At 38.1% G+C, this 25,734-nt stretch overlaps 2 protein-coding genes across 7 annotated transcripts in view; one reads left to right on the top strand and one right to left on the bottom strand.

The window, feature by feature from the left end:
* Window positions 1-20,061, top strand: part of LOC126855500 (fat-like cadherin-related tumor suppressor homolog) — a 183,633-nt gene extending 163,572 nt beyond the window's left edge. Inside the window, exons 6-23 of one of the 6 annotated variants that reach the window (XM_050603199.1) lie at window positions 19-129; window positions 2,027-2,179; window positions 2,714-2,927; window positions 3,218-4,778; window positions 4,902-5,484; window positions 5,608-5,779; window positions 5,862-6,086; window positions 6,930-6,953; window positions 8,867-9,103; window positions 9,193-10,245; window positions 10,362-11,005; window positions 11,126-12,523; window positions 12,713-12,850; window positions 12,926-15,634; window positions 15,963-16,296; window positions 16,638-16,778; window positions 17,172-17,318; window positions 17,798-20,061. In XM_050603199.1, the coding sequence (XP_050459156.1) occupies window positions 19-129; window positions 2,027-2,179; window positions 2,714-2,927; window positions 3,218-4,778; window positions 4,902-5,484; window positions 5,608-5,779; window positions 5,862-6,086; window positions 6,930-6,953; window positions 8,867-9,103; window positions 9,193-10,245; window positions 10,362-11,005; window positions 11,126-12,523; window positions 12,713-12,850; window positions 12,926-15,634; window positions 15,963-16,296; window positions 16,638-16,778; window positions 17,172-17,318; window positions 17,798-18,351 (10,398 nt within the window). In that variant the 3' untranslated portion in view covers window positions 18,352-20,061. The remainder of the gene's footprint in view (window positions 1-18; window positions 130-2,026; window positions 2,180-2,713; window positions 2,928-3,217; window positions 4,779-4,901; window positions 5,485-5,607; window positions 5,780-5,861; window positions 6,087-6,929; window positions 6,954-8,866; window positions 9,104-9,192; window positions 10,246-10,361; window positions 11,006-11,125; window positions 12,524-12,712; window positions 12,851-12,925; window positions 15,635-15,962; window positions 16,297-16,637; window positions 16,779-17,171; window positions 17,319-17,797) is intronic. The other 5 variants (XM_050603200.1, XM_050603204.1, XM_050603203.1 and 2 more) reach the window with 5 other exon arrangements.
* A 1,169-nt stretch (window positions 20,062-21,230) lies between these two features.
* Window positions 21,231-25,140, bottom strand: LOC126855510 (heat shock protein 75 kDa, mitochondrial). The gene is made up of 13 exons (XM_050603238.1): window positions 24,882-25,140; window positions 24,581-24,673; window positions 24,412-24,494; window positions 24,120-24,347; window positions 23,848-24,014; window positions 23,653-23,762; window positions 23,441-23,514; window positions 23,022-23,368; window positions 22,808-22,955; window positions 22,610-22,737; window positions 22,353-22,540; window positions 21,984-22,282; window positions 21,231-21,893 (listed from the first exon to the last, which is right to left on the bottom strand). Exons 1-13 carry the CDS (start codon window positions 24,997-24,999, stop codon window positions 21,792-21,794), a joined length of 2,085 nt encoding a protein of 694 aa, XP_050459195.1. The 5' UTR covers window positions 25,000-25,140; the 3' UTR covers window positions 21,231-21,791.
* Window positions 25,141-25,734: the final 594 nt, after the last annotated feature.

Below are 25,734 nucleotides of genomic sequence, written 5' to 3' on the forward strand. Positions count from 1 at the left end.
CTTTCTGGTTCTCGACAGAAATCGAAGAACCGCTCGCGGGAGTTCGACCTTTCGAGCGATACGTTACTAGAGAACGGGACTTGGGAGACATTTAGCCCCGACACCCTGTCAGGAGATCGTATCTTCAGGGTAAGGACACCTTGGCACGTAAAATAAGCGCCTGACACGGCGCGCGCGCGCGCGCGACCATGGCTCGTATATATATATATATATATATTTATTTTATTTGATTATGCGGCTGGATTATATAATTTCTGCGCGAGCTATTTGCGTTAATTCACGAACGCTTTTATCGATCGTGCATCACAATCATATCTTTCTGTGATTACATACATTCTTTCTTTTTCTCATGCTACCGCTGTTCATCCATACAAGGGCTACATGCATTTAATTGATTGCACCTTGATTAGTCGCGCATACATATGTTATCAAATTATCAATAAAGTCAATAATTGTAGCAAATGGAAAGCACAACGACAAATTTATTTCGCAATTAAGCTTCCTGTTGCGCGACCACTCAAGGTTCTACATTTTCATTATATGTTACGTATGAACATATGTATATATATATATATATATATATATATATATATATATATATGTCATTTTAGCATTTTTGGCTGCGCCTTTTTTTGCCCCTAGTCTTTCTACTTCTCTATCTCTAATCCACCTATTCGTATCCTTCTCTCTGTATCTGATAATTCGCGTGCCTCTCTTGTTCGTCTATGTGTATTGTGCTCCTGAATGTTGCCTTTTATCGTACGCGAAGCTGTCGCCTGAGAATGTTTCGTTATCTCTTATCGCTACTAATGATTGCACCGCCGAGGATCTTGATAGGAGAATCAAGAATATCGGTTTCTCCTTCAAATTTTCTGCACGATCTTAGTTTAGCACGGGCCATTTGCGGTTTTATTATTACCGCAAGATTGAAAAATATTCGCGCGTGCTTCTTTCCTGAATTATATATAAAACATCTGCGTAAAACATCTGCGAGAGGATACGCAATCGAAAAATATTTATTTATACGCATGATCGAGTAAGCACGATCGAAGGGAAATAGGGCGAAACTACAATAGATTGCGTCTGCATATGCATATTTCATAAGCGCCCAGCGTTATGTTCGAAATTTGCAAACAGTGCAGGGCTCGGTGCATGTGCGAAAATGCATGTGCCGCATAAAACGAGCTCATGCACCGAGAGAGATGTATCTTCCTTTTTCCTCCTCGCGCAACAACGTAATTAGTCAAATTTATCGCGTCTTGATTTGTTCGCGCGACGTCATCTGGAAGATGCACGCGCGAGAAGAGGAATGCATCGTCAACAACGAATCGGCGTGTGGAAAAATGTTCGCTCGGAAAGGGAAGAGGTATCGAAGCAATAGCGGAGACTGCGGAAAAGTAACGTGTAGACGAACATATATTTCCACATGTGTATGTACACCAGATTCTTTCTCTCTCTCTCTCTCTCTCTTTATCTTGCTGAGGATAGCAGACGAATGCATTCTTAGCAGTTCTCGCACGGCTACTATTTCACGTTCCTTAACATGTTACCGCGAGCGCGATCGTTGATACGCTTGAGGCTGATCGGCACATGGCAATAGAGCGGCTGCTATACATTTCGTTATCATCGATAATCTTAATTCCTTTTCTTTCAATGTACCGCATGCGGATTGTTTGAATGCCAACGTGCTTCGAAGACTCGTTGTTTTGCGACGCTACAAGGAACATAATATAATTGTCCGAGTTTAGAGAATATATAATTTATTATGCCAGTTTTTTCTTTTTTTAAGAAAAAACAAATTTTTTTTTTTTTTAATAAATATTTTTGAATCGCGGTGAGACCCATTTTATGATTTCTTTTATGATGATAGAGATAATTATGTTGAACGAGTCACTGTCTGCAATGTGTCAATTTTATTTACAGTATTTTTATACGCGGCTATAGATTAGACTAATAATAGAGTTACGTCATAGTAGATGGATTTGCCATAATACAACAGCGAGATAACTCTCGAAATTTGTGTTAGGTTCTGGCGTATGATCAAGATATCGGAGAAAATGGAAGAATCCAATACAGCATCAAGGGCGGTCGAGGAAAGGGCAAGTTTAAAATTCATCCCACCACGGGCATGGTGTATTCTCAGCGTGGGTTCGAGGCTGGTCAAGAATACGAAATGATGGTAAATAATGTACAAATAACTATCTTATTTATTAAAGAAAGAAATCATGATTTTACATCATTAAATTATCGAGTAAAATCGATTCGGAAAATTTAATCATCTGAGATATGAAATATTTAAAGCAAATAATAATATAAGAGGGAAATAATTTTGTTCATTGACATTTCATTGACTGAATTCTCGTATAACACGAGTCACGTTGTAGATTAATGTCTTTCGTAAATGAATGAAAATTCGTAAAGTGAAAAAATAAAAGTGAAAAAATATAATGAATAGAGACTAACTAATGTATAATAATTACTACTAACTATTATAATTTTGTAAAATGGTGTAAAACTATACGGCACACTGGTGTATAAAAGAAGACTATTGAAGCAAGAAGAAATTGGAGTAAATTTACAGCGTATTACGTAAATTACAAATTCAAATTGGGTCTCATATTCTGACTTTATAATGCAGCGTATTCATACCGATATCTCTGCGATGTAAACTCGATTTGAATCGGAACTTCTACGTATGCTATATATTCCATAGATACGAGCGGCCGATCATGGAGAACCCCCGCGTAGTCATCAGACGCGAGTTTCCGTTCAAGTTGTAGAGGCATCAAAGGAATCGGAAAACCCTCCGGCGTTCAAGACAAATAATCAAAGTGTGCAAGTCACGGAAAGTGATCAGGCGGGCTTTTTAGTCGCGCTTATGCAAGCTAGCGACAAGGATGGGGATTCTTTGTGGTACGATATTTTAGGTGAGAAAAATTGACACTTTTCAATAATAATCTAAGATGGAAGCATTGCATTTTTATTGTCGTAATCATATCAAAAGTATAGTCGTGCAGTAATTAAAATTTTTAAATCTAATAATAACACAACACATATTTATTTTTATATTTATTTTTTTTATAAAAATATGTTGGACGTATTAAACTTCTTTTAAGCACATAATATGATTACGTGTATTAGATATATTATATGATGGAATAAAGTGCGATACATCACGAAAATAGAGGTCATCCTAAAATCTACTGATTCATTTTAGATGGCGACAAGCGCGACGAGTTCTTCATCGACCGCGACAATGGCAACGTATTACTCGCCAAGAAGCTGGACTGGGAAACTCAGAACTTTTACAATCTCACGATCGGTGTAACGGACGGCGTGCACACGACGCTGACGCAGCTACTCGTTACGGTGATCGACATCAACGATCACCGGCCGGAATTCACCGAGAGCACGTATCGCGTTGACATTTCCGAGAATGTTGAAGAGGGCGAGAAGATCCTACAGCTACACGCGACCGACGAGGATGAGGACAAGAAGGTCTTCTATAGTTTGCACGCGGCGCAGAGCCAGACTTCGCTTGAAATCTTTCACGTGGACTCGGTGCTGGGCTCGATTACGCTGAAGAAACCGCTCGATCGAGAAACCATCGAGGAGCATGTGCTGACGGTAATGATTAAGGATCAGGGCACGCCAGCCAAGCGCAATTACGCCCGGGTGATCGTCACCGTGCACGATCACAACGATCACCAGCCCGAGTTCATCAGCGAGATTATTCAAGGCAAGGTGTACGAGACGTCTCCTATCGGCACGGCGGTAGTGCAGATGTGCGCGATCGATCGCGATCGCGGCGAGAACGCCAGGATTACCTATTCAATCACATCTGGCAATGTTGGCAACGTGTTTGCCATCGATCCGGATCTCGGTTTCATCCGCGTTGCTCGTGAACTCGACCTCGGTGTCTCGTCAGAATACATACTTCTCGTGAAAGCGACCGATCACGGCTCACCCGCGTTAACCAACTCGGTGCCGGTGCACGTCATGGTGACGATGGCCGACAACGCGCCGCCACGATTCATCCAGAAAGAGCTCTCCGCAGAGATATATGAGAACCAGCAGCTGGGCACGTACGTGAAGCACGTGGAAGCGAGGAGCACGTCGTCGCTGCAATTCGAGATTGTGCGTGGCAATCGCGATGACACATTTTTCGTGAATCCGAGCACTGGAGTGATTGTCATCAAGAATCAGCTGGACTACGAGAAGACCAAGTTTTACAATCTGACAGTTTCGGCGACGAACATGGCTGGCGCATCAGCCACTTGCAACGTCATCGTCCATGTACTCGATAGAAACGATAACGCGCCGCGATTTCTGCAAGCGCTCTACAGCGGCGAGATCAGCGAAGGCGCCAGTATCGGTTCTCTCGTGCTGACTAACACCAGCGCGCCGCTGGTTATTAAGGCCGAAGACGCAGATTCCGAGTTGAACGCGTTACTTAATTACGACATCGTCGAGGATTTACCGCGAAAGTACTTCCACATTGACTCCAGCACCGGTGCCATTCGCACAGTCATGTTGCTGGATCACGAAACCATACCAATGTTTTCGTTCCACGTGAAGGTTTCGGATCTCGGCAAGCCAAAGCTCTCATCCGAGACGACCGCCAAAGTGATAATAACCGTGACAGATGTTAACGATTGTCCGCCCAAATTCTCCAAAACTGATTACAACGTCACGCTTTTGATGCCGACATATAAGAATGTTGCCGTCATTCGAGTGAACGCCATGGATCCCGACAGTTCCGAGGGAACCGCGTTAAGGTGTGTACTGCAAAAATATTAATGCACTTTTTAGCTTTAAAATTCTTGTTTTAATATTGCCGCGATATAATGTTAGTATCTGTGGTTTAACTTTTACAGATCAGCATTTTTATATTGTTACAGATACGACATTATTGACGGGAATAAAGCTCATACATTCGATATAGATGCTCAAAGCGGCATCATTACGGTCCTTAATCCTTTGTCCTTAATGGAACGTATGAAGAGAAACTATCTCCTTCACGTGCGAGTGTCAGACGGCAAGTACTCGAGCGTGGCGCAGGTAAACGTGACGGTGGAGAAGTCAGAGAATTCCGGTTTGATCTTCCAAAAGAGCGTCTACGAAGGTGCTATCCTAGAGAATTCCACGAAAATTACGACAGTGGTGGTGGTAAATGTCCTCGGTAGCTCGTTGAACGAGCATATTGTTTTCAGTATTCTTAATCCCACTGACATGTTCGTAATCGGATCGACTTCCGGCGCGATCAGAACCACTGGTATACGATTTGATCGAGAGGTGTGTGATCATTATGAATTAATAGTTGAGGCGAAGAGTCACCCACCAGACCGAGAAAAGCCGAGAGTGGCTCACGTTATAGTGAATGTTACCATACTTGACATCAACGATAATTGCCCGATGTTTGTTAATCTACCTTACTACGCTATCGTTTCCGTCGATGCTCAAAAAGGCGAAGTCATTACAAAGGTAGAGAAATTTCTCTTTAATACATGGCTAATATATTTAATATATGATTCGAATTTTACTCTTTAATTTATTTTTCGTTTCTTATATATGCGAACTTCTGAACATCTTGCTCTTGTCGTTCAGGTTCACGCGATAGACATGGATAGCGGCGATAACGGCGAAGTGAGATACGAATTGAAGAAAGGTCACGGGGAACTGTTTAAGGTGTGCCGAAAGACGGGTGAAATATCGTTGAAGCAAAATCTCGAAGGTCACAATCGCGAGTATCAGCTTACAATCGCCGCGTACGACGGCGGTAAGTTTGATAAAATACAAAGTCAATAACTCGCGCTTTCCACTTGATCCCGTTTCAAATGAACTTCCAAATATGATTGCAGGAATAACGCCGTGCTCCATTGAAGTGCCAGTCAACGTGAAGGTGATAGATCGTTCGATGCCGGTATTTGACAAGCAATTCTACACGGATAGCGTGCTAGAGAGTATAGAAGTACATTCACCCCTGGCGTTATCCATTCAAGCTGAGTCACCTTTGAATCGCAAACTCATATACAGCATTACTAAGGGCAATGATTTTGAGGAGTTCGCCCTGGATTTCAATACGGGTAAGTAAAATGCGCGATATAAATTTCTTGGCATGTCGGATGACAAACGAATCTTATGTTAGAAAATAATTTCGTATGACGTAGCGTAACGTTGTAAAAAATTATATGATTTTACAGTAAAAAATGAAACGTATAAGAATTGGCGATATTTTTTTTATTAGTTGCGCAGCAAAAATGCCATAAAACAAAATTATTTAAATATTGTGTTAATTAACAAAAAAATAGCAAACACGCATTCAATTATTATATATCAAAATCTTTTTAAACTTAAATATAAAAGCTGTATTTTAAAATGAATATTTCGTCGGATCCAAATTAAACATTCCTAATTTTATTTCATAACTTGGGTATGGGACTTACACTGTTCAAATCATAGTAGGATTCCTTATATATTGCTGGTTTGGTTATACTTAGTAAATGTCGTCAGTTTTGCTACATTATGGTAGTTGGTTACTAAGTTCTAATCGCATAATGATATTAATTAAAAGAATGAAATAGAGAAGAGAAGAAAATAGGGAAGTCGAGAATAATGTGTAATATATTTTTAATCTATCATAATTTTAATTTTTAAAATTGAAATTGAAATGAAATTAGATTTTATCAAAATCGCGCCGATTCTACGTTTTATCTTATTATGCATCCTTTTTTATTTTATCGTTTCTAGCTTTCTATTATAGTAAATATATTTTCCGATTATGTACTTTTAGAAATTGCTCGTATTTATACATATTTATTTCTCATGGATCGTTCAGTTAGAATCATGTTTGTCCTATATATATTTCTTACGACTGCTTGTCTGAAAACTAGAAATTAAAGTTTTGTTGTATCTCCCTGTTTTCGCAGCCCCTGACAGTAACAATGGTCCTTGTGAGTATAAAATGAAAATTCTAGTTCTATCGGTCTGTGCTGTGTTGCTACGCTATGTTGCACCGGCTCTATGTTCATGCACGATGTAATATCATAGGCAAATTGCTGCAGTTGGGTTGAACGGATTGAGAGAATGCGCGAGCGACGAAATTGAACTTGGATAAATTTGAGATTCAATGACTAAATCGAAAGTGGCTTATGCTTCGACTTGATAACATTGAATGCAATATGAAACTTCCACATTTAAATTTCTCGCTTGTACTCTTAATTCATATTTTGTATACATCTGTATGATAGTGGAAATCTCTCATACAAAATCTTAAAGAAACATCGGATAACTTTTCGATTCATATTTGAAAAGATTAGATTCTTATTGCCATGCACAATTTAAAATCGAAGTTTTACAATCTTTCGGGAATTGTTAATTAATAATTCAGAATATATATACACTTATCGATTCCTGCAGAGCTTGATTGTATTTCCAATTAATATTTTGATCGATGTAAATTATTCAATTATCTTATGTAATTACCATAACAACTGAAACGGTACAACTGTCTATTTCCTTTTAATATATATGTAAAATATATACATGTATATATATATATATATATATATATATATAGTTATTGTATTACACGAAAACTCTCATTTACTTCAAATTAGATGCAATTAATAATTACAGACACGATCTATCTAAAATTTGCATCAGACATATTTCATCATATTTTCCAAATTTGAAATGTTTATTTTTCCACATCTCTTAATCCTCTCTCTCTCTCTCTCTCTCTCTCTCTCTCTCTCTCTCTCTCTCTCTCTCTCTCTCTCTCTCTCTACTATTCGCAACACTAAATCAAATTTATTAATCATGATGCATGATACTGTGCCGTAGTGAAAGTAACACTAAACGCTTGATTGCTAGCTACGATTGCTAGCTTATGATATAAGCTTGTTGCATGTATTCACTTGGAAATTAATATTCTCTTTTTACAAAGAAAAAAAATTAAAAAAAAATTATAATATGCTCTCTCTCGATGATATCCCTCTCTTTCTCTCTTTCTTCTCTTCCATAATCCACTTTGGCCGTATATACCATTCCACAAAATTAATTTTGTTCTTGCTTCCCGTTTTTCTACGATCGTAATCTGGGCGGGTCTCGTTAAATTGTAATCGCGATGGAACCACACGAAACCGGCTTAGAGCACAATAGCTGCTTACACGCACTATCGTTCCACGATTCGAAGCCGCTCTAGACACATCATAAATATTTCGCCTGGATGTGAACGTGCGCGACCCACCCATTTTCTCATTTTCTTCACAAGATTTCAATAGCTTCAACCTGCTCGCATGATGTGCTTGCACCTTACGTAAGGCAAAGCGGCGTTATCTTTATCCTCTCTCTCTCTCTCTCTCTCTCTCTCTCTCTCTCTCTCTCTCTCTCTCTCTTTCTATATATATATATATTTTTTTTCTAGATTATTCAATTTTAAAAAGACCTGTAAAAAACTGCGATATCGGTAAATCACGATGTCAATTTTTATCTCTCAAAAGGTGCAGGCACATATTATATTAACATTGGCAAATTATTCACGGGATCTCGATCTTTTTTTTATATAAACGTGATTATCACGTGACTGCATTCGTCACTGTCTTCCAGTGTCTACAGATCCGTTGGATTTATAGAAATGTCATATTACGTAAATTTCTATGACGATCCCTTGAATTCATCATCTTAAATGATCGTAAATAGCAACAATATAAAAATCAAATATTGATTGTAGATTAATTTCTCACACGCATCCACTTTTTATCGTTCTTAAAAAAACGCTTGCCGTAGAAAATATTCAACAGATATGTAGACACTCCGCTGCATAGTGCTTATGGGTCTACAATTTTCTCTTCGTATAAATCAGGTGTAATCTATGTGGTGGATGAGCTGGATTATGAACAAAAGAAGCAGTATGAACTGACCGTACGCGCCACCGACAGTGTATCAGGCGTTTATGCCGAGGTACTTGTCAGCATCCTCATTTTGGATGTAAATGACTGTCCGCCCGAATTTACGCAAGATTCTTACAACATCTCAGTATCGGAAGCAGCGCCGTTTGGCACTTCCGTTCTGCGAGTTAGTTCAAGGGATAATGACACAGGTAAGTTAAATTAAATTTAAACATCACATTCAATCATCAAATTATCTCTTCTAGATTTAAAATCCCCGATCGTATTTATCTTTTCATAGGCGTAAATCAACAAGTCCGTTACGCCATTCAAAACGACACGGAGAATAACACGGATCTCTTCCACATCGATCCTGATGAAGGTGTGATATTTCTTAAGCGATCCTTAGATCATGAGACTCACGAGTCTCATCATTTCACTGTGATTGCCATGGATCGCGGCGTTCCAAGTTTGTCGAGTACGGCGCATGTCTGGGTGAGCGTGATTGACATGAACGACAATCCGCCAAAGTTCGAGCAGCCTTCGTACACCTGTTCTCTATCAGAGCACGCCGAGCGTGGTCAATTCGTGACAGTAGTGTCGGCTAGCGATCCGGATTACGTCGACGAGAAACTGACATATACCATCGTTGGTGGTAACGAACAGCAAACATACAATATCGGCCAGTCGACCGGCGTCATCTCGCTAATAAATATGCAGAACTTTGGTGAACAGAAACTCACCATGCTTAATGTATCCGTCACCGACGGTGTCTACACCAGCTTCACCCGTGTCAAAATCGAGATTCTACCGGCGAACAGACATAATCCAAAGTTTCCGAATCCGGTGGTTGAGGTGACTGTTCTGGAGAACCAGCTGCCCGGTAGATTGGTCACTAGCGTATTGGCCGAGGACGAGGACTTTGGCGAGTACGGCGCGATTACGTACGCGATAATGTCGGAGTTGATGAAGGAGGTATTCGATATAAATAAAGGCACCGGCGAGATTGTGACTCGTAAGAAACTCGATCGAGAAGAGCAAAAACGCTACGAAATACCGGTCATGGCAATGGACGGCGGCGGTAGATCGGGATTCGTGATGGTGCGTGTCAAAGTCGGCGACGAGAATGATAATCCGCCGGTGTTCCTTCTCAGAGAATACAAAGCGACCATTCAAGGCAATTTGTCTATGAATACATCATTTCTGAAAGTTAAAGCACAAGACGCGGACGAGGACGAAGCGGCCAAAATTATTTATTCCATCTATGATTTGCAAACGTCACCAGCTAGATCTTTGTTTGGTATAAACCCTGACACAGGATCACTCTATTTGCAGAAAAGCGCTGTGCCGTGGGGTAAGTATTAGAAAGATTGCATTTTATTTTTGCGCTGTAGGCAGAATATGTCGGTGAAATAGAGACATCCATTTTGGAAACTTTACTAATCATAAATGAATATTCATTATTTTCAGAAAATCAATTATTCGAGCTCTTCATTCGTGCGGAAGACAAAGGTACAACTACGCATCACGCCGATGTACCGCTTAGCATCTATATAATGGGTCTCCATGATATTCCTCCTTTATTTGAACGAAAAGAAGATAAATTCTTCATAAGGGAAGATTCTTCTGTGGGCACGCCTATCACGAAACTTAAAACCGTCACTAACAGCACAGTGACATATCGCATAGTGTCGGGTGATGAGGACAACCCGCTCTTTACGATTGATTCTCACGGCCAAATTACCTTAGCGAAACCATTGAATCGGGAATTGAAAGACAACCATTTGATCGGTGTTCTCGCCGAGACCGATTCCAGCCCTCCGCTCACGGCTCTCGCCGAAATCTCTCTTCAGGTGTTGGATGAGAATGATCACGCGCCGAAATTCGAAAGTAATCCGTACACACTTAGCTTGGCCGAAAACATCGAAGAGGGAACGTCTATATTAAAAGTTATTGCGCACGACAAGGATCTCGGTAGTAACGGCGAGGTGCGTTATTCCTTTGGATCTGACATAGGGGAATTAGCCAACGTTTTTACAGTAGATCCTTATACCGGTTGGATATCGACATTGGTGCAACTTGATAAAGAGAAGCAACCGGAATATAAGTTTCAGGTAAATGCAATGCTAAATATTCTGAATATATTGGTTATCTCTAAATATATATGCATATACATGTCTATGCATATATATGCATATACATCTCAAGCAATGATGTAATAATTTTCTTTTTAGGTGGTCGCCACTGATAATGGAAATCCGAAACACTTTGCGAGAACATCGGTGCACGTCAAGCTAAAAGATTATAACGATAACGCGCCTGCATTTGTTGATGATCGTTACGAGGCTACGGTAAACGAGGATGCTCTACCGGGTACAGTTGTAGTGAAATTGATCACCATCGATAAAGATACGGACGTCAATACACCGATAGAATTTTACATAACATCTGGTGACTCTAGATCACAATTTCAAATTAGATCTACTGGTGAAGTGTATGTGGCGAAATCCTTAGACAGAGAAACTATCGATCGTTACGAGCTTGAAATTATCGGTACCGACGGAAAATATGTTTTTGAGACGAAAGTAACAGTACAAGTTTTAGACGTCAATGACAATCCGCCGTATTGTCTACGATATCGTTACAGAGAAATTCTTTCTGAAGGTTCGCATCCCGGCGCCTATGTTTTGACCGTGTTGGCCACTGATTACGATGATGAACCGAACGCTAAGTTACGATTCTATTTAACCGGCGACAATAATGACAAATTCTCGTTGGATAGGGAAACGGGTGTGTTAAAAACTGTTGGACAGCTCGATCGGGAGACTCAAGCCAAATATTCCTTGATGGCTCACGTACAGGATCGAGACAAGCCAATCTGGGAGTGCTCGTCGCAATTAGAGATTCTCGTCTCCGATCTCAATGATAACGCGCCGAAATTCACTATGCAGACATACAGCAGCACCTTGCCCGAGGATGTGGAAGTCGGCACGCTAGTGACAAAGGTGCACGCTACAGACGATGATATCGGTATCAATCGGAAAATCAGATACGAGTTTATCGATTCGGCCGATGGCCACTTTCTCATTGCGGCGGATAGCGGGATAGTCACGTTGGCCAAACCATTAGACAGAGAAACTAAGGCCATGTACAACGTAACCATTCAAGCGCTCGATCAGGGCACCCCGCAGCTGATGGGCGTCGCCTCGCTTATCGTTAACGTGCAGGACATCAATGACAATCCGCCCGAGTTTGCCTCCAAGATTTATTTTGCAAGAGTGCCTGAGATCTATGCAGTCGGTACCGAGGTGGCTCGAGTACTCGCTACATCCAAGGATACGGGAATTAATGCCGATATATATTACTCGATTGTCGGTGGCAATGAACACAAGAAATTCCAGATAAATGCTAAAACAGGCGTCATAACTATCGCCGAACAATTGGATTACGAACGTGCTCGCGATTATTTTCTCACTATCCAAGCTGTCGACGGAGGTATTCCACCGTTGAGTAACCACGCCACTGTTAATATCACTGTCACTGACAGTAACGACAACGCGCCGATCTTCAGCGAGGTTTCATACAGGGCTTTCGTGAGGGAAGATGCGAAAATCGGGGAGAAAGTTACGCAAGTGAGTTTCATTTATTTCCTGTCACAATAATTTCACATGTCACGCGATTATTTGCGCAAAATGCAACGTATACGTGTAAAAAATAAAATATTAATAGAGATATTAAAATAGAGAAATAACTTACACACAGGTGAAATGATATATCTAACATATTAATATGTTATATTTTATTGTTTTTATGTTTTTCAGGTATACGCGAACGATTTAGACAGTGAGGAGAATGGCAACATATCGTATTATATAGAACGGGGCGACAGACAGAAGCAATTCTCTATCGACAGAAAGACTGGACAAATAACTGTTACTGCGCCATTAGACCGAGAAGAAGTTAGTATCAAATATACCATATATTACATAAACTTAATCAAAATATTTCTTTATACATTATAATTTCTTTCTTAGATCGCAAACTACGTATTGGAAGTTCATGCACGTGACAACGGCATACCGATGCTCTCGAGCTTTGTGATGGTAAATATTGAGATTCTGGACGCGAATGACAATCCGCCGTTGTTCTCTCTGCCGAATTATACCGCTATAGTGCAGGAGGATAAACCGCTCGGCCACACAGTTCTGCAATTCGTGGTCACTGACGCGGACATTGAACCGAACGCTGAGCCGTATACCTTTGATTTTCGTTCTGGTAATGAGGGTGACGCTTTCCGACTGGAGCAGGACGGCACTTTGCGAACGGCGACAAAGTTCAATAATAGAGTGAAGGATAAATACGTACTGCACGTTCGAGTATTTGATAATGGCAGCCCACCTTTGTACTCGGACGCATGGGTCGTAATCAAGGTGATCGAGGAATCGCAGTATCCGCCGGTAATCACACCCCTCGAGGTAATTGTCAATTCTTACATGGATGAGTACCCCGGCGGTATTATCGGAAAAATCCACGCGACCGATCAAGACCAGTACGATACGCTACTCTTTAGTTTGGTGCCGTCTGCGCCGATCTCGAATACCAATCTCTTCCAAATAGACAAGATCAACGGTATATTGGTGGCCTTACCTAGACTCGATGTCGGTGAATATAGGATAAACGTCAGCGTGACAGATGGTAAATTTCACTCGTACTCTGTCGCGAAAGTTAACGTTGACCTGGTGACCGATAAAATGCTCGAGAATTCGGTGATAGTGAGATTCCGTGAGGTCAGCCCAGAAGATTTCATGTTAAGCCATCGCAAAGGTTTTGTTAGGACTGTTCGCAACGCGATGAATTGTCGACTCAAAGACATTGTTATTATCAGCGTACAACCGTCAATTGATGAAGCGAATTTGATCAAATCACGGGCGATTCGCCAAGCAGTGCACAACGATCTCGATCTTCTGTTTGCCGTGAAGAAGGCAGCGAGTCCGATAGGTTCATTGGGTTTCTACGCTTCGGAAAGCATACGCGAGGCATTGAATCAACATGTGGAAGAGCTGGAGGAATCGACAAAATTGGTCGTCGAAGAGATTGTTCGTTCAAAGTGTAACAAAGGCTATTGCTTTTATGGTGACTGCCAGGACAAGATTACTCTTGATCCTACGCAAATCACGCCCGTGTCTACTGACGTAATGAGCTTCGTATCACCGCGACACAAACACAAAATGGAATGTAATTGTAAAGAAGGTTACGCTGGCAATCATTGCGAAGTAGTGGTCAACGAGTGTGCCAGGGATCCTTGTCCTCTATTCAAGGTTTGCGTGCCGGACTCATCCGTGCAAGGGTATTCTTGTCAATGTCCTGAGGGATTCGCCGGTCAGATCTGTGACATCGACATCTCCAAGTGCCATGACGAATCGTGTTATATCCCGCGGAATCCCATATCTTTCAGCGGCAAAAGTTACGCGCATTATAGAATCGACAAGGCGCTGATTCGACAAACGATTGAGGATCGCTTAAGTCTATCCTTGAGAATTCGAACAGTGCAGCCTACTGGCAATCTAATGTATGCGGCCGGCAAGGTAGACTATAATATCTTAGAAATCGTTAACGGCGTCGTGCAATACAAATTCGATTTAGGTAGCGGCGAAGGACTGGTGAGAGTAAGCAGCGTGTATGTGAGCGACGGGCAATGGCATGAGATCCAATTGGAACGAGAGAGCAACAGCGCCCGCCTCACCGTCGATGGTAAACATATCGCTCACGGCTCTGCGCCCGGTATCAACGACATTTTGAATCTGCAATCGGACGATCTATATCTCGGCGCCGAAGTACGACAGCATCCGTCTATCATTGGTTTTGAAGATGTGCAACGCGGTTTCATCGGTTGCATGGACGACGTCAGAATTGCCCGAGTGTCCGTGCCACTGCACATGAGTGGTGCAAGTAGTGTCGCGATCTTTAAGGGTTTCAAGGGACAAGTCAAATTTAGTTGTGACACGGCGACCATTCTAATGCCACCAGGCGTTTGTGGATCACAACCATGTCAAAACGGCGGTACCTGCAAGGATATGGGCGGTGACAGCTACGAGTGTCAGTGTCACAATCGATTTGCCGGTTTCGCCTGCGAAATCGACACGGATCCATGTGCTTCGTCGCCCTGCCTCTATGGCGGCCGTTGTAAGGTCGTGTCGGAGGATAGCGATTACATCTGCGAGTGCGTTGGACCAAACCTCAGTGGCAAACGCTGCGAATATGGCAGATATTGTAATCCAAATCCATGCATCCACAGTGGCGTGTGCGAGGAGGGTAACAACGGTCCGATCTGCAAATGTCAAGGTTTCACCGGTGAGCGTTGCGAGACCGACGTCAACGAATGCGACGCAAACCCGTGCACAAACGGTGGTACATGCATCAATGAAATCGGCACGTATCGGTGCATATGTCCGCCGAATATGACTGGTTTGAATTGCGGTAATCCGGCTTTCTCCACGCCCATCATATCCAACCATTTTAACATCACATGGGAGCATCTTATGTGGATCGGCGTTGCGGTATTAATCAACATATTCCTCATCATCATAGTCGTCACTTTTCGGCGGATCAGAATAAAGCGGACTAGAGCGCGTGCCAACAACATCAATAACGAGACGCGGAAGCAGATCGTTCTGAATTCCGCGAGACCGCACGAGCACGAGTTCAAACGCAGTTCGAAACTAAGCAATCTAGAAGTCATACAGGTACTATTGTGTTTAGATGATTAGATATTATCTTAGTTATCGTGCATAGTATAAAAGCATGAACTTTCAAGAGCTAATATAAATTCGTTTTGGAAGGCATTATTTCAGTATCGATGTAAAGAAACTTAAGCGAGACTTTACCGCAATATTCTAATAATTTTATCTACGATTAAGATATAATGCCTTCATATTCATCTTTGCGCTGTTTAGTAATCGATCTCGATGCTATTTTATTTTTGATTTGCGATCATCGATTTGCCGACACGATACAATCCCTCCCGTCGCGCCGACGATCCTGTTTAAGGTCTTTGTGTGATTCTTTTTACAGAGAGAACCTCCCCAATGCCCTCCCAGACCCGCTTCCTACACCCCCAGCTCGAACAACGAACCGGTCGCGTATGGTAACTCGGCGGCGGTGGCTCTAAATAACTTGGATACCCTGCGCAGCTACGGTAGCGCGGGCGACGAGCTAGAGAACTTTCCGCCGGATTACTTGCGAAACTTAAATCGCAGTACCCCCGTTCCACCCCCGTCCTTAACCCTCGCTAATCCGGTCGGTGGGAATGCAGCTGGCAGCGACACGGATAGTCTCCACAAGCCCACTTGGCAAGAACAGATGCAGCTAGCCTCCTTCATAACTGACACCGCCAAGATCAAGAATGGTAAGCGTCAATGAAAGAAAGAAAAAAAAAAAAAAAAACAAAAAACGATTTCTCCCAGTTCCATTCGATATAGCTTGTTAATTTTGATTTCGCTTGTGGCATGCGATCGTAAGAGGTGGGAGCATTAGATAAGCGCCTTCCCCATTCTCATCATTACTCACGAATCTCTTTCTCAAATTTTTCTTACTCTCGGCTCTCTCTGTCTCTCTCTTTCTCTCTCTCTCTCTCTCTCTCTCTCATCTTTCCTATCGCGATTTCTCTGTTTGCGTGCTCTGACTTGATCGGGCGTGTAGCGAATTATTCTATTAACATCGCGTATTTCGTATTGTGTGCACTAACAGACCTGAAACGAGCGAGCCCAGTGGTACCAGAGCTGACCACTGGAGGACTTCTACTAAACTCCTCTCGACGGGCGCCTCATGCGGTTGGATCTTCCGTCGTCTCCGTCACGTCCATCGAGGATGATCCCCGCATCGTCGGCGGTAAGTTGAGACTTGCCCGCTCGCATTGATCAAGATACAGAATGTCCTTCGAATAACGCACTTTCTCTTAAAGACTAAATGGATCTGATTTCATTTAGATTTTATATTAAATTTTATACGTATAAGATGCGAATTAAAATGATCGAAAGATGAAAATTAGAAAAAAAATTATCGATTTTGAATGTCGTTTCTATAATCAAATTTCAAACTCTATAGTTACACGTGCACAATTTCTCGGACATTCAGTATATACATCTATCCTTGCTTCTTCGCTTGTACTGTCTGTTTCTAATTGAATGCTACTATTTGTCCTGCCTTCCTCTTCACTGCACAACACTATGCTGCATCGCATGTAGCGTGTCGGAGTACAGTCGTTGTCTACAATGCTTTTAGGGTATCACTGGGACTGCTCAGACTGGGTCAGACGAAGTCAGAATCCTTTACCTAATATCACGGAAGTACCCGGCAGCGAGGTGCCGGACTCATCCAGTTTTCACAGCAATGAGAGTAACGAATCCAATACTCATCAATTACCAACAAGTAAGTACAGAAGTGCATGCGCATAGATTCTATTTCACTTGTATCAGCATGATTTGCATATTGTGTTCACAATTTTATCGAACTAATGTCACACAAGCATTAAATTTTATGTTTAATAGCAAACTTATATATTAGATTATTGTAATAAATCTATCAACTTTGTCATCCGTTGATGAGTCTATAACGAAAAATTTCAAAATTTATGTATTAAATACTATGTTAACATATTATGTCATAATGTTGATATGACAAAATTAAGAAAATAATTATTTTATAATATTAATACAATAACAACTAATGCTAACTATTAACTCCTTTACAATTTTTATGCATGGCAAAAAAATGTAATATTATATAATAATTGTACATTTTTCATGCCAATTTTTTATATTCAGCTAACAATGTATTAATTATGGCCATTACTTTATTACAATACAATCTTATATAACATTCTTATATATTATACAATTCTATTATAGTACACGGTCCAGTAGATCCAACGAGGGACATCGAGACTCTGAATGAAGATCAGGAATCGGAATACGTTGGCGATTCCGAATGTGGGACCGAGTTCTCGGAACAGTATCACTGCGCGGAGACACAACGTCTCAATCCCCTCGACAGCGGCGGCGAAGGGGAGTATAAGTACAAGAGCTCCGAGAGCTATCTGCGTCATCCGAATTCGTATCTACCGCATTATAATATCCATACCGACACCGAGAACGAGACGAATCCGCTCAACGGCCGTCTCAGCACTCTCGAATCTGACGAAGAAGAAGACGATGTAGTGCCTTATGGTTTTCCAAGTACCCGCAACCGTAACCGATGCCACAAGGTGATCGAGGATGACGAGATCGGCTCTGTCATCACCACGCTGGAGGAAAGAAACTCGCTATTGGGCGGCGCCACGAGCAACAGTGATCTCTCAACGAATCTGTGTGAGATCGACGATTCCGAGTACGAGATCGCGGATCAGAAGAACAACGGGCGCTTGTGGCTGTCGGGGAACGGCATCACGCAAACTTCGGTGTGACAAACGAAGTCAGATGAGGATAGACTTAAGCGTGCGGGAGCGTGTTTCTCTGTGCTTCTACGATCGAGACACGCGGATGTCTGTGAATATGCAATTTTGTACATAAGTGTTATATCGCCGATAAGATAAGACAGTCTGTACAGGCAGCTCTATGAAATAAGGAACCGGTGTGCAAGCGAAATCGACGCGGAATATTTCGACACACATATAATATATTGTCGCGAAAATATATCACGTCTGAAAAATCTCCTCCTATACAGGTAGAGTTCAAGCATCAGCGTACTTAATCCTACAAACTAATCGCGGATAATCGTTATACATTTACCGCTAACAGTGCGCGCATTACGTCATACCGAAAGGGATGAAAATCTGATTTTTATTATTCATTTTACTTTGGTTTTATCATATTACCAGAGATACACGTCATATATGTACATTTGTTATAGTAATATATTTTTAAATATTTTGTGAAAGAATGTAGAATGATCAAGAGACGTTACTTTTTTTTCTGACTTGGATATAGAAAAATAGACTAACATATAATGTTCGTCTGTTTTTTCCGTTTCTATATTTTCAAGTCATAATATTTTCTCTTCTTATTGCAAGAGATGTTATATATATTTATCGCGTGCTTAATCAAGAAATATACGTATTGCATATTGAGTGATGTTATACATCGCACGTTATTCTTAATATTATTTCATTTTCACGTAACACGATAATATTCCTTTAGACTCTACCCAAGGAGATGAGATTTACTGAAAAAAATAGAATTTAGGGCAATTCTACTAACACATTCATGTATGTGTAAGAAATGATCTTGATAAAGAAATGGGAAATTTTTATTAATCGAAAAAAAAAGTAAAGTTAATCGCGACCATGTCGTCAGACCAATGACTATTGTTTAATGATCTATCATTTAAATTTAACATGTTAATCCAACAACTATATAATTCCAAGTGCAAAAGATACATAGGCACATTTATGTATTTTTACTATTTGCTAACTGACTTTATTTTGGTTACGTATAAATGAACCGACGGACTACTTAATAATACATATATTAAAAGTAGCGAATTAGTGTGTAAGTAAATGGACTCTAGTGAAAAAAAACAGCCTGCCCTGCGGAGCGATGTGCGTGGCTGCTGCGCGCGTCTACTGCAGTAAGAAAGGCGCAGGTTAATAGTTAAAAGATATAATGAAATATTTTTACTGTGATGATAATAATGTTTATACGATGATCAAATACTATATGACTTGTATCATAATAATTACAATGTTAATTATCCAACGTTTTATAACTGAAATCATAGACATATAAAATTTTAATAGACGGAGTTTCTTTAAAGGAAAAGCTAAAATTTGCAGTAAGGGGGGATAGCAAATTACATCGACATATTTCAAGTAATTCCGTTGCAATGCTGCTCGAAACACGTATAAATAACGCTCAATGAACTGTAGAACACGTTATCCACACAAGCACAAGATATATAAATTAAAGTCAGTAACGTGTTACTATTGTTTCGAGCTATTAAATTATTAAAGATTCCATCTTGTCCATATTGGCAGCTAATGCTATGTCTATATATTTTATATGTTTATGAATGAAACTTGAAGAAAAGGAGAAAAAAAGATGAGAGAGCGATGGAAGGGGCGATTCTCGTCTATACGTAAGCTAAGTCAACGTTCCGTTTATTTAATACTTTTTCTTTTCTATCTCTTCATTCGTTAGTCACCATCAATACGATCGATACAAATCTGCATACATGGTGCTACTACTTACGTCACACTTTATTCACTCTTTAATAAGACTGCTCAGCAGCGCGAGATGTTCATCTCTACTAATCGTGCTCTTTACCAATCTGCCATTTGCATTTCATGTATCGTTCTTCGTCATAGAGATTTATCTATGTAATGTATAATGGGATACTTTTTAAACTGCCAATTAATTTGTAATGCCATATAAATAACGATTAATTTGTATAAAAGAGATAGAAGAATCAAGGAGCAATCTATTATATATAAGATTTTTTACTCATTGTCACTTCCATTTAGAGTATCTTTCATTAATGGATATTATATAGTGGCAGCTTTTAATTTGGGTGAGGTATATATATTTTCTTTTATATATGCGTGTAGAATTTTGTTGAGAAATTCGATTTTATGTTCCTATTCTGTAAAGGACGCCAACTATCCTACTCATACGATACATTAGCGAATCATATTAATAATAATGCTAAACAGGGTGATTTTTACGTTGACCAAGAGCAAAAGCATCGCGTCTCTCGTCCTTGTATAAGTTAAAATCGGCTGTGCTTCTACTTTCTGAAATTTTAGCATATCACATATATTAACACCAACTCAATGTGAATTTTCGATAATTTTTATTTTATATTAGAATAATACTAGAGGAAAAAAAAGAATATATATAAGAATGATGTAGAAAGCACAGATTTGATTTCAATAAGCAGTATAAAATTTCAGACAGTAATATGAAGCACAGAAAGCTTGTATAACACACATTTAGATTAATTTTATTTAAAAAAAAATCAAATATATATACATTTTGGTCAAAGACTGTAAAATAGAAAATGTGGATGTGACAGCGGACTTTTTATAAATAGTGTACGCATTATTTAGTGATCTTACAAACATCGCAGAAATCCATTTTTAAGAATCTTCCAACCAGTGAATTAAGAAGAGAAGAGTAATAAAATCTGAATTGAAAAGATATATATATATATATATACATACATACATACATATATATATATATATATATATATATATATATATATAAATAATTTATATATGTACTTTTCGCTATATTATTGCTTCGGGCCTACTTCTATTTGTGAGTTTGTAGAAAAATTACAAAGAAAAGTGAATAATTTTATTGAATTTACATATTTTATAAAATAATTTTACAAATTTATTGCTTGCTACTTTTTTTTGAATAGTTGGAGCGAAATAGAAGTTTTTTTAAAAAAGTAGTTTGTGAGAAAAAAACATGGAAATCATGAGTACAATTTCTAAATTCGCCATAACACTCCTAGCCCTGCTAATAGAATACATATCGATATCATGGAATCATTCAAGAAAAGAGGAACTTGACTTGTTATTATTGTAAGGCTATAATTAATTTGTACAAGATCAACCTATTGTAATAAAGAAACCAATCTTGCCTACAATAAGTTATACCTTTCTATTTTACAATTAACTTATTATTGAATAATAAAATGTATAATTTATTGGTACTTTATTACGATATCTTGGGGCGGTCAACGTTCTTCTGTGATGTGGAAGAAAGAAATATTCTATACATTAACGAGAAATATATAAAGAAAAAATATTCTTTTACTTCCAAGTCATAGACCAATGTCGGCTATCCATGTTTTCGAGGTATCGATAATCCTTCCCTCTAATGTAAAAGTTAATTATTAATATTTTTGCAATGCTAACGTAAGTAATTCATTCATTGGTGTCAACAAAATGCGCGGATCCTCAATTAAACCAGCTCCAACCATAGCACCGGTAAATAACTACAGCATTAAAAAAATTATAAAGTAATAATTTCATATATTATAGAATGAAATTTCAAAACATTGCAATATATAATAAATGCAACGTACCTGTCGTATCAGACGATCAGCTAATTCAGTATCTGTAGTGGTCAGCTTACATAACTTTTTGATAAGAGGATGATTCGGATTTATCTCAAAACGCGGCTGAAGAATAGAGTACCGCATTTCTTCGTCCATTTGATGGCTCTGTGTACGAATAAAATGCCTTGCAGTTGCCATATCTTGTACAGTTACAACGCAAGGATGTGATTCCAAACGGTTTGTCATTTTAATATCATAAGCCTTTTTGTCAAGAATCTTCTTCATGTAGTTTACAAGATTATCCAGTTCATCTTTATTTATAATACCTGTTGAAAAAAGATATACAAAAATAGTTGTTTTTTTCTCGTAGTTAGGTCTAATCCAAATAGTTTTTACCTAAATTTTCTGGTTTATTTGCCTCTGTATCATCTCGCATTTCTTTCTCCACAGAAGTCAAAAAGTTAGATTTATACTGTCTCAGATTCATTAATACTAATTCATCATATGGTTCGTAACAAAATAGTACTTCAATGTTTCGTTTTTTTAAGGATTCGTAATACGGTGACTGTTCAGCTAAAACTCGACTGTAACAAAAGTATGATATTTGCAGATTATATTAGAACAAGTTACTCATGTTATAACTCTATACATACCTCGGTGCTGATAGGTAATATATATCCTTTTGATCTTTCGCTAAACGACTGCAATATTGCGGCAGACTGATTAATTCTCCCGGGGCAGCAGCAGAAGATTCAAATCGCAAAAGTTTACCTATGTCTTCCTAGAATAAACACGAAAACGATAAATCAATATATTTTATGAAACACTAATAGAATACAATCAATTATTACCTTTTCAGATTGATCATTACTTGTAATTATACCCTCTTTTAAGAACAAGCCGTAAGCCTTATAAAATTCATTATAATCTTCTGACTGCTTTGTAGATCGCTCATGTAAGAACTTCAATATACGTGCAGTCAATACATTTCGCAGTTTTCTATAAAAATTATGGTTTCATATCATATGCAGCAATATGATGTGATATTTAAGTATTTATTCTTACCCAATTAGTGCACTATTCTGCAATAGTTCGCGACTTAAATTTAATGGTATATCTTCCGAATCAACTACGCCTTTAATGAATCGTAACCATTTCGGTAAGATATTTTCTGCTTTGCTTTTAATTAAAATTTTTCGGCTATAAAGTGACACCCCGCTTGTAGTGTCCCTCGCTAAATCGAACAGTCCGGGTTTATCCTCTGGAAAGTACAACAGAGCCTTAATACTCAATGGCACGTCCGTTGAATAATGCAATATAAATCTTGGTGCATCGAGACAATTTCCTATAAATCGATAAAATTCTGCATGTTGTAATGGCATGACATCTTTCGGATCAAACATCCACAACGGCTACAAAAAAAATATTCATTTTATAATATTAATTATTAAGCATAGCAGACAATAAAACTATAGGTGTGATACCTGAATTGTATTGACTCTTTTTCCATTCACAAAAATAGGACTGCCAACGAAATTACTATACTTCTTAATAACACCTAAAAAAATTAATTGTTTTTTATCGTATATTTATTGTATATAAAAGCAATCTATATATATATATATATATATATATATATATATATATATATATATATATGTATATATATATGTATTTTTATCATTAATATGCTTACGATTTATAACATTCTCATCACTGAATTCTCGGTTATCCGGTTTTAAGTGTATAACAATTTTTGTGCCTGGTTGTACTCCATCCGCATTTGAAATCTCATATGTACCTGATCTATATATTGCATTTGTGGTATCACTGATATAGTATTGTTAAATCTATACAGAATATTTTATTTTTTATATTTTTATATTTTTACCCGTCTGAAGTCCAGCAAAGACCTTCTGCATCTCTTGCAAAAGATTTTGTAAATACTTCCACTTTGTCAGCAACCATGAAGGCACTATAAAATCCGACACCAAACTGTCCAATAATTTTAGAAGTATCACTAGAGTTTTGTTCTTCTTTCAATTTTTCCAAAAACGCCTATAAATAGATATATCATAATTTTTATTTTGAGTAAAAGATAATATTTTGCAAATTATAAAATTGAAAAAAAGAAAATATATGTATTTTCTTAATGATACTTGCCTTAGAGCCAGATCGAGCTATAGTTCCCAAATTGGATATTAATTCTTCTCTAGTCATCCCTATACCAGTATCTTGGATTGTGAGAGTACGATTTTGTTTATCAGTGCCAATATGTATCTCTAAGCTTCTATCACCAGCTACTTGCGCAGCTTCATTGTCGCTTAGGCGTAAATAACGCAATTTTTCTAATGCGTCACTAGCATTTGAAACAAGCTCTCGCACAAATACCTAACAAACAAATTGTTGTAATCATTGTCAAATATATTTCTTACAAAAATCAATATTTAAATACCTCTTTGTCTGAATATAAAGATTTTGCAACAATTTGTAGCAGCATTTGTGTCTCCGATTGAAATTCATGCTTGGCACTTTCACCTGCAACATAATAAATATTGCACCTATTACGGTTAGCCAAACTGCTTAAAATAAATATAATTATTTAATTGAATGTATTTACTCACCTACAGATTTCTCTGAATCTTTTATAATATTATGGTACTCTGTCGTTTGAGTCTCTGGTTGAGATGACCAATATCTTATATGATTGCAAATAACTATAAAATTAAAAATAATTCATATTTGCTTTAACATTAATATATAACATTTAAAATATAATATTTAAAAAGTATTCTTCAAGAAAATAATTATTGTGTGTGATTAACACAAAATAAGGCACAAAAATCGGTAACCTTACAAAATTACAACCTTAAAATATAAATGTAAATTTAATGTTCGAGCATAAAAAAAATAAAATTAACAAACCTGGCAATCGTCGGCATTGTGCTTGAATTATTTTTTCCCCTGGAAAATTTCTATTTAATGATCTCGAAAGAGATCTTCCTAATTTAATAGCGTGCTTGAATCTTAAAGCACCAGCCATCTTTAATGCCGTATCACATTTGAATTTCTTTTGTATTTTGATCTGGAAAAATCATATTGCAATTGATTACGTCCAATACCCGATATATGCTTCTCTTTTACAGTATAGTGAAAATTACTATCTAAAAATTGTTCTTAACTCATCTCTTAATCTTCACAAATGATCGCTGTACAATAAAAACCAAGAAAAAAAAATAAAAAAAAGAAAAAAATATATATATATATATATATATAAGAAATATATATGGAATACATCCATATATACATATATTGTTTTATATTTTTTTATCTATACGTGATAAAATTACATATATACATATAAATCTATATATATATATATATATATATATATATATATATATATATAAGAAATATACATGGAATAGATCCATATATACATATATTGTTTTATATTTTTTAATCTATACGTGATAAAATTACATATATAAATCAGTAAAAGAAATATAAGTTTTGCACTTAAAGTTTGTCAGGTATTTCAGACCCTAAATGGAGAACCTTTTTGGAATCTAACATTGCAATTCCAAGAATTATAATATCAAGATTTTGAAAAAATGATGGTTTATATAGTAAAAAAATAAAAAAAATATAGTAAAAAAATTTATTTTTTTGGAAATTAGAAAAGTATCAGAATATAGGTGACTTGAAAAAAGACTAGCAAACAGGACACAAACTAAAATTTCCAAAATTGCAAAAATCTTCAAAAATTCATGCGTGA

Source organism: Cataglyphis hispanica, chromosome 16 (genome assembly GCF_021464435.1).
Source record: "Cataglyphis hispanica isolate Lineage 1 chromosome 16, ULB_Chis1_1.0, whole genome shotgun sequence".
NCBI classification, from domain to species: domain Eukaryota; kingdom Metazoa; phylum Arthropoda; class Insecta; order Hymenoptera; family Formicidae; genus Cataglyphis; species Cataglyphis hispanica.